Here is a 10,561-nt window from a genome sequence, read left to right as displayed (position 1 = left end):
AGACTGTTTGTCAAACCGGAGTCTGGCCCCATAGCATTTGAAATCTTAGAACACTGTTGTTGAGACTGTTTGTCAAACCGGAGTCTGGTCCCATAGCATTTGAAATTTTAGACCCCGGTTGTTGAGACTGTTTGTCAAACCCGAGTCTAGCCCCATAGCATTTGAAATCTTAGAACACTGTTGTTGATCTGTTTGTCTAACCCCAGTCTGGCCCCATAGCATTTGAAATCTCAGAATACTGTTGTTGATCTGGTTGTCAAACCCAAGTCTGGTCCCATAGCATTTGAAATCTCAGAACACTGTCATTGATCTGTTTGTCAAATACCAGTCTGGTCCCATAGCATTTGAAATCTTAGAACACTTTTGTTGAGACTGTTTTTTTGCATATATTTATATCTCATCTTTTTTTTTCTTTTTTTTTCAAAACATTTTCAGGTATTGTTGCATCAATTGTTTTGAGTCAATATGCCTGTTTTCAGTCATTTTTTGATGAAACCTTAGTGAATAGTAGTTAATTATTTTAATATCATTTCAGCTGTATGTATGTGTGGAACTGCTGCCAATGGGTTAAGGATTGGTGTACACTGCCTTACAAATAATTCTATTACTTGGTGTAGGTTTTCTGTCTTGAACTGTGTTAACACCATTGCAGCGGTGTATATATATATATATATATATATGTATATGTGTATTAAAGTACTGTCCATTACTTAGGGATGTACACTGCCTTACAATTAATTCCATTGATGTGAGTAGGTTGTCTCCCTTGAATTAGTTTAATGTGTATTAATTCATATTTATGAATAGATATTCAAACTTAGGGATGTACACTGCCTTACAATTAATTCCATTGATGTGAGTAGGTTGTCTCCCTTGAATTAGTTTAATGTGTATTAATTCATATTTATGAATAGATATTCAAACTTAGGGATGTACACTGCCTTACAATTAATTCCATTGATGTGAGTAGGTTGTCTCCCTTGAATTAGTTTAATGTGTATTAATTCATATTTATGAATAGATATTCAAGCTTAGGGATGTACACTGCCTTACAATTAATTCCATTGATGTGAGTAGGTTGTCTCCCTTGAATTAGTTTAATGTGTATTAATTCATATTTATGAATAGATATTCAAGCTTAGGGATGTACACTGCCTTACAATTAATTCCATTGATGTGAGTAGGTTGTCTCCCTTGAATTAGTTTAATGTGTATTAATTCATATTTATGAATAGATATTCAAGCTTAGGGATGTACACTGCCTTACAATTAATTCCATTGATGTGAGTAGGTTGTCTCCCTTGAATTAGTTTAATGTGTATTAATTCATATTTATGAATAGATATTCAAGCTTAGGGATGTACACTGCCTTACAATTAATTCCATTGATGTAAGTAGGTTGTCTCCCTTGAATTAGTTTAATGTGTGTTAATTCATGTTTATGAATATATCCTCAAGCTTCATCATTGGATGTAATTTTGGGTACATTTCACTAAAGTCATCAAGTCACTGACTTCATTCATAACGGGTATTTTACATTTCCTTTTTGGGCGGGGGCGGGGGGGGACTTTTTTCAGAAGAGCAATATATCAAGCTTATATACAGTATAACTCTTTGCTTGTATTTGTATGATCTCCTAAGATTATAAATTATGTAAACCACATGGCACAAAAAAAAAGAATACTTTAAACTTTTGTGAAAAAAAATCATTGTAATTGGTGATCACCATGAATTTATAAACAATTTGTTTAAAAAAAAATCTGTTAATTCAACACTTTGTGATTTGTGAAGGTCAGTTTGGGAAAATAATATGTTAAAAAGAAACGAAATACTGTAGTTTTTCAGTGATTGGATTTTTACCCCCTCATTATAAAAACTGTTTGATTACATGAAGTATATATATTATATATATGTCTATCCCTATAGCTTTTATTTTGTTCCGTCACTATTATTTTGGTATGTAAATAATTAGTTGTCATATAAAGTCATGCCTAGATTACATCATTTGTCAGAAAGTCAATGATGACCATGACGTCATATAGAAACTAGTCAGACACTCAGTTCGGTTTGTCATGGTTTGAAGTTAGACATTGAATTAAAGGTAACTTTTTTCCTAAACCCAGACCAACAAGTGAATAAAAACATATTATTTGAGCTAACAAGTGTTCAGTAACTTGTCTGCCGAAATTCTTAAATGTGATGTTCAACAAAATGTAAACCTGGAAATGTTGGCCCAATCAAAAATTGTTTTTATGCTATCTAGAACATTGTCTCATTTCCAGTGTCCTGCAGTGTTGACTTTTTTCTCTCCAAAAGTCTATGTAAGAATTAAGAGAAAAGGCTTCAATTATTAGTCTTGTAGGCATGGGTGATATATACATTACCCAATCCCTGATGCCTACATGTGACAGTCTCTGTGTAATATTTTTGTGTCCATGTTGCTTCTTGTTAAGTGGTTTGATTGATTTCATGTGAAACATTTTCACTTGATCACGATATAAAATTTGTTGTGTTACAATATGTTACAGTTGTTCTTATTTAAAATCTGTGTTACAGTATTAATTGGTGATTTTTTTTGCATATAAAGTGATAGCCCAAAGACCACTCATGTATTTCTTTAAAGACTTGTGGAGACTGCATGAACATACCCTCTCCCCAAAATGCTTGTTATTTCAAAACACTATATAAGCATCTTCTTTCAAATGTATATTGTGTAGATAAAATATCAAATTTGAAAAATAGACAGGTTAAAAAGTCAGCGTATGGTATTATGGATAAATCTTTTTTCAAATTTTCTCAAGGTTCACACTACAGGGCCTATTGCTACAGTACTTGGTACCTCAGATGTTGCAACTTCTTGTTTTAATGAACAACCTTTACCTACTTAAAAGTTCATTAAGGCTAAAATTATATCAAAAAGTTCAAACGGGCATTATCTAAACAATCTTGAGATGTAGATTCACAGAATTTTAGAACTTCTCTAATCCTTAAACAGCAATGCTTAGCTTACACATTACAATGGTCCAGGTGAAGCACTACTGGCTATCTGGGCCTATCGTTACATGGGGGATGTAGAATTTTATCAGCCAATTTACAAACCAGGGCTGTTTTCGTTTAAATGATTGAACCGTTCGGACCACAGTTGTTTGTTTATTAAATAAGGTCGGACCTGGTAATCTGAAGCTGCTTTTAGGCGAGCCTTGACAAAGCCTTGCAAGGCCTGTATTTGTAAATACGAAATTGTTACATTTTATTTAAAAATGGACAAACCAGTTGTTCCGCATAAACGAACAGTCCCAATGATGTTATTAATCTCTGATCACTGTAACTGCCACCATTTTGTTGGTTGTTCAAAGAAATGATGCTTGAAAATACGAGTGCTCTGATTCTTCTTTGTCTGTGATAGTAATTTCGTACTGTTGCATGAACACCTGAAATGTCAAGATCAATCAATGCCGATTTCTTTTACGACTAATGGTGGTCGTTCCATAACTTAACTGGTTTCAACCTCATTTCAAGAGGTTGTAGTACTTAGAGAGGGATATACACACACCAATCTCATATCTTTAACCAAGTGAAAAAGATATCATAATGTACAGATACATATGGCCTTCATTTAGCAACCATTGAACTATTCTCTATATTCCACTTCATACCCGATTATAAAAAGTGATGTTGGGATTTCACTGGCTGCTTGTCCACAGAAGGATATATTACAGTCTTTCCCCAACCGGAAGAGTGGAAACTTCTATCCATTTTGTCAATTCTGAAAATATGATGGATCCGAAGTCGGAGAGATAAAACAAGACAAATAAGTAATATTTGACACATCCATTTATTAAGGATATATTGCGAAGTCTTTCCCCAGCTTGAAGAGTGGAAAAGTCTGCAATTCTGAAAATATGATGAATGGTAAGTCGGAGAGATAAAACAAGACAGTCAAGTAACATTTGACACATCCATTTATTGACTGATGAGGGTTCGTATTACAGTCCTAAGATTAATCAGTAAACAAAACTGTCTGGATACATACATGCTATGTATTGACAGGTCTTAATGATACAAAAGTGTTCTTTTTACCTATATATATTATCACTGTACTCAATATAGCTCAAGTACAATGTTAGACTTCATCTGAAATTATATATAATTCACTCATATCATATACCATTCTCACATAACATTTCATTTGAATACCTTAAACGTGAAGTCAACAATACTTCAACTGTCAATGACTTAACTGTTGACATGTTACCACTGTGTAGAACCTGTCTACCACCCATCACCTTACTGGCATAGGAGATTGGTGAATAACTCACTCTAGTGTTCTGTCATACCACAGACTTAGATTAATTCTGTGGACGATACTGAGGTTACCCTCAATTTACTAGGCTACTGGAACACATGGGTATATGTGCAGAGTACAACACATGGCTAGTTTCACGTTCCAGTAGGCAGTATCAGTAAAACTTAAATATCGACTGTAGAAAAAACTTGGGCTCACAAGAGTTATTTCCCTTCAATTCAAACAAATTATAATTGTGAAACAAAACTAGTTGGACTTCAATGCCACTGCAAATTAAATCAATATAGATGATTCTATCAATGGTTTCCACCAGGTGTGATAATTCTGTATGATAAGGTATATACTTTTATGAAAACGTTGTGAAGCACTCATGAAATGACACTCGCAGAATATTAAAGTGATAATTTTGTTCTCCAAATGAATTTATGAATGTTTGAGATATTATATACATCAGTGATACAAAAATTAAGTCATTTTGAAAAAATTCTAAATCAATTATTTAACTCGAGATCAAGCATCAAAAGGAAAATGCAAAAAAAATGTACAAGTCATATTTGCTGTATGAAAGGTCAATGGAATATATCAAACATTGGTTCTATAATTGTAAATGATGTGTCTTGACCTAGTCATCATTGATGTCAATGATAGAATAGTACTGGCCTGCAGAAAAGTCACAATGAATGATTTTCACAAGTATTGACAAAAATGGGTAGAAAGTTCAAATGAAAGTTAATGGGTACTGGAGCACTCTCCAGTGAAATATACCAACATTGTACCGTTAGAATTTAGAATGAATCTAAATTCTGCTCTTTTTTTGCAGTAAAAGATGCCTGTTTTAGGCATCTTATCATACTGGTTAAGCACTGTTAACAGTTTCAATGAGCGACAGTATTTTAAAAGGAGAGTGATTTGTGTGAAAAATAAAACAAAAATTTGTTCAGAACATATGAAATTTACAGATAAGAAACTTTGGTGGTTCATTTGTAGTATATATAACGATCTGAACAGAGGTCGTACTGTTTTATAAGCCCCACACCTTCAGCTCCAAGCCACCAGTGATCTTTTTCTGACAGCCATCACAGTTCGACACACTATGACCTATCTCAACTTACGTATTATCACAAGTGGAATTTTAATCAAAATATGCCATGATTTAATTTAATATTGGAATTTATTTCTGCACAATCAAGATGATTTGCCAAACTATCAGCTAATATGATATAGCTATATATTTTTTCTTTCAAAATTTGCACAAAATGAAGAAATATGAAGTCCCTTCATTATTTGTGTGCCATAGTTTGAAATACAAAACACACTAATGACTGATCAGGAAAATCAACTCACACATTCATCACTCAAACAGATTTCTGTTGTTTTTTTAATCAGTTTTGCGCGTCTCGCTCCCTAACACTCCTCTCGCCGACAACAACATAAATGACGAGGCTCTTTTTACAAAGACTATATTGCTTGCCTCTTTTTCATAAATACAACAATGTAATTACTACGACAAAGCCACGAGCTATGTTTACCACAATGACATTGGACCCGCTTTAAAAATCATTCCGTATATAACACAGTATTCACTTCACTTCTTACTTTAAAGTCAAATCAATTGCGCAACTTTATCAAATTTATTTCGATGATACATTGAAATAAATCTATCCTTTTAGCTGTCAGTTACAGTAAGTTTCCATGAAAACTGATTACTTGAAAATCAAAATGGGTTCAACATCATATTGGCACATGATAGTAGTAACATATTCAAACCACAAGAATAACAACTTGTTAAAAATCACAATGGTACCAGCCATATAGGCTTCTTAGCATGATAAATAGGTATAATATGTACAGGTGAGGACCAGCAGGTCCAAACATTACAATAATTAGTGATAATATACGAATGGAAGTACCTCAGAAAGGCATAGCACATCAACTAAACTACAGAGATTAGAAATAAGCAGAAATGTGATAGCAAGAAAAGTAAAAAAAAACACTGAAAAAGAAACCCTGCAAATATGGTAAAATTCACAAAGATGTAACAATGTATTGTACATTTAAAAACTGATTTTGTCAGAAAATACAAAAAAAAAATCTATCGTGTCTTCACATATTAACAGAGCTCGGAAATATGAGTGGAAAGTGAAATACTACTACTTCTAAATCTCTCAAAGGAGTAAATTGCACTTTGTAAATTCTGTTGAATACAAGTCCGATATATATCTAGTTTCAAAATCTATATATTATATTATTCTAATATCACTTTTAAACTCTTTAGCACTTTTTATCTGATCCATTTTGGATCTCGGAATTCCATTACAATGTTCTAGCTAAGAACTATATCTTACCCTCTGGTAAAGTTATTTTCAAAATATAACTGGCATAGTTAATATAAAAAAACTAACTGGAATGACGGTAGTTAATTTTAAAATATAACTGGCATGATTATTTTCAAAATATAACTGGTATAGTTAATTTTGAAATATAACTGGTGCACGGTAGTTATTTTCAAACTATTACTAACATGACAATCAAGGGTAAATTTGTTCCAGACAGTATTCCAGAACATTTTTTAGTACTGAGGTAATGTTTGAGACATACATTTATAGTATTTCAATAATGATAAGAATCGGATATAAATTGAATTGATTATGGAAACCAATTGATTATCCCAGAAAAGATCAATGTCCTGAAAGGGCTTTCATCACTAGACAATCACATTTATAACAGTGGTCTTGTTTGACTTAATCAAGTTTCTCAGTTTATGAGACTGTGAATGAAATAAACTGTATTCTAATACCTTTTCAAAAAATTCTTTAACTGCTGCAGAGTCATATAGGGGAATTATAAAGAAATTTGTACTTTTTTATATGAGAATAATTTTTACACTGACAAAGAATTGTCCAAACTCCCATTTCCTTGTGCATAACTGTTGTCATGGTCATATTTTTTAAAACTTGTAGACGTTTTAAAAATTCAGTTTTTGTGAGATATTTTTTGTTTTCCTGGGATGACTTGCAGTGTAATAAAAGTCAAGAATTGTGACAACTGGTTGAATATTTCATTCAAAATAGGAACAACTGAGAAAACAAACGAATTAACTTTACGGCACATATTCTACTGACTAACTTTGGAGTAAGCCCCCCCCCCCACCCTATCTGGTTACCTAACTGTATATATTGCTATCAACATGATCCAATAAACTCTTGATAAAATACAAACTCAAAATCTGTCGACATAACATGTACATATATGGCCAATATGCAATAAAATACTGAAGCAAAAACAATCTAGCTAAAAACCAATGATATGAAATGCATTTTCATCCGGCAAGACAATACCACTTTACCACAATAATTAATTTATATTGCAATAACTTAAAAGAACAAGCTCACATGCCATGTGAAAACAGGTCTTTCCCAACACAGATCACACTGAGGCTTAACAACATTACGTAAGTTAAACAAACAAGACAAACTAAAAACACACTAATATTACTGTATGACGGGTACAGACTCGGAGAAGCATCACATACCAAAATCAAACTGAAAGACTACGGTATGTACTACAAACACACTTATAACTTGGCCTGGCCTTGTACCTGCTAGTCTATACCCTGTCATACCCGACTAGCTGGGCATCCTCCGCATAAATAGACATAACTTGGCTCTTGTCCGATATATATGGGATAGCCTTGCCTAACGGTGTTCTTGGGGACTGGAGGGTCAAGAATAATGTGTGCTGGTTTTTATGTGAACACATTTCATTACCACGTAACACAACCTGTAATACATAACATGCTACAAGGTGTACACTGAATATACAAGGAAAATACCACACGCAAATCTCTCTGTCGTGTATACGTAGAAATCATAATATCATTGTCATATCAAGTCACATTTCTTGACATTGAAAAAAAGTCCAATATTTAAAAACCAAAACAAGTCATTCATAATGCAAGAAAAAGAAATAAAATACCATTCTGGAGATTCACAATTCTTTCTTCGCATAAAATTATTTATATCTGTCAACACTTGGATTGTGCTAAATATTTGTATGATAAGAGATGAAACTCTTGAGGTAAAAACATATTCTATACCTGGAATTTCGATTGGAATAGCTAATAACAGGAAAAAAAATAACTAAAACACTTCAGATGAATAAAATAACAAAATAAGGAAATGGTACACGGCTGGTTATTTACACTGTAAAAGCGAAGCTGGACAAACTACATATTTTTTGTTATCACATCTTATTATCTCCCTTGTCAGTCTGCAGTATGCATGTCTATCACATTGTAGTCCATCCAATCACTGGATTTGAATCGAGACAGAGATGCGATGTTCATAGCTTGCATGTCAACAAATAATGTGTCCCATAATCATTGTTACCTGCAACATCTACATCAGAATTATCAATAATTTTTATCATTAATAAATATTATAATATTAAGGATATTTACAGTTATTTACAAGTGAGAAATGATTTTAATGCTATCAAGGATCTAAATGTGGAATACAGAATAAATACATACATAATCGTCAACGAAAACCAAACTGCTAGCTCTGATGTCGGTTGTGTAGGCAAGCTGCTAATCACCTTGGCACTTATCGTACAATAAATATGTCGATGAAAGAGTCATGTAAGTTTTGTTTCCCCATAATTATAAAACTGTTAGATGTGAGAGAGAAAAAAACACTTTAACTGATGTGTCCCCAAAAACCACCACTTTATATAATGAACTGATGAAAGATGAAATTAATTTCTTTAAGAGAAAAACTCAAGGCAAATTAACAATGAAACTACCATATGCAATGTACTGAAAAGTGAAAATTGTTCATACCTGTCTAAATCAAGGATTTTAGTTAGTCTTTGGTATTTTCGTAAACTCCAGTTTGCAGAAGGATGAGAGTGCTTATGTATTTGTGTATTTTTCAAGATTACTTTGTCCGCACCAGGATTCCAGTTTATCTGAAAGTCTGTTTATTTTTACTTCAAACCCTTTCACTGTTATTGTTTAAAGTCTTTTTTTTCTATATATAGACCATTAACAGATATTTTCTTGTTGAAATCTTTTCACTGTAAAGTTTCTCGCCTACCACACTCCATCCCTGAGATTTGTGTATGTGTCGCAATACTTGTAACTCTAGTGATCCTAGGAACACCGATCTCAAGCACCTGCTAGGATATTATCAATATTTCAAGTGTCCTTGTAAACTGATTTTTTTTCTGTGCAGTGAAAAAAATATATGATGCACATAGTCCAAGTACACAAAGTCTGTCGCGAGTTCGTCAAATACCTCTATTATACACGAAGCTCAGAACTACACGTCAGAAAGCACAATAATAAACTGATACACTTCAAAGCAATACCTGATTAGGTTGTCCCTATGAGTATCAGGTAGAAGAAACAGATACCAGAGTCACCTTTTCTTTTCAAATGAGCGAGTGCATAGAATACAACCTTCTGCATTCACATTGTCCCGACTAAAAACTTCATAGTTTTTTTCCAAAATATTTATATATTCTGCATTTTAATTAGACTTCCTTATACAATCCTCTCTCCTTGACCGTCACTGTTTTCCATGTCCTTGACCATGTGCTATTTGAGGGAATTATTGTGCTCCCTTCCACAACCATCTTCACATGATAAATCACACTTCCATATCTGACTAATCAGAAACATCTTCGAAAAATTCAAATAAATAAATAAAACTCGTAATTGAACACAAAACTCTACACTGAATATATCCAGGTCAACGGCTCAAACAAAGGACAAAAGCTTTGTAGGGGAGAGTAGGAAATCATCGAGACATCTTTCATCAGCTGACGGTCTCGAAGGGTGGGATAAAAGCTTGGGGCGCTGTATGTACGTTGGCAAGTCTCCTTTCAACTGCATCTTTGTCTAAAATGTACAAAATAATTACCATTTATTTTTATGGAAAATAAACCTGGCCAGGTTTGTATTTAAAACACAATTTTATCTAATTTATTCAAGTATTATGAGAGAAGACATCCCATAAGCTGCAGAATGGTCATATTTTATAATCATGATTACACTGTACCAGTATCTTAACACTGTAAATTGATAACAGAATTTATAAACCAGTTCCCACATTATAAGGAATTAGTCAAGAAAGTATCTGCCCCGGAAAGTGAAATTTACCAATATTCTGAGTGAATAAATATAATACTATAAGAGGCCACTGCATTAACTCTTAATTATTCAGAACATTAATGGTTTCCAACGAAAGTTTC

General features: G+C 33.1%; 1 protein-coding gene across 1 annotated transcript in view; it reads right to left on the bottom strand.

Annotated features, from left to right (window-relative positions):
• Positions 1-3,944: 3,944 nt before the first annotated feature.
• Positions 3,945-10,561, bottom strand: part of LOC110461903 (serine/threonine-protein kinase unc-51-like) — a 38,536-nt gene continuing 31,919 nt past the window's right edge. The window contains exon 27 of the mRNA XM_021515638.1: positions 3,945-10,208. Within this exon, the coding sequence (XP_021371313.1) occupies positions 10,126-10,208 (83 nt within the window). The 3' untranslated portion in view covers positions 3,945-10,125. The remainder of the gene's footprint in view (positions 10,209-10,561) is intronic.

Source organism: Mizuhopecten yessoensis, unplaced genomic scaffold (assembly GCF_002113885.1).
Source record: "Mizuhopecten yessoensis strain PY_sf001 unplaced genomic scaffold, ASM211388v2 scaffold1407, whole genome shotgun sequence".
Taxonomy (NCBI): domain Eukaryota; kingdom Metazoa; phylum Mollusca; class Bivalvia; order Pectinida; family Pectinidae; genus Mizuhopecten; species Mizuhopecten yessoensis.
The sequence above is the reverse complement of the archived record's forward strand: the minus strand, read 5'-3'. Positions and strand labels throughout refer to the sequence as shown.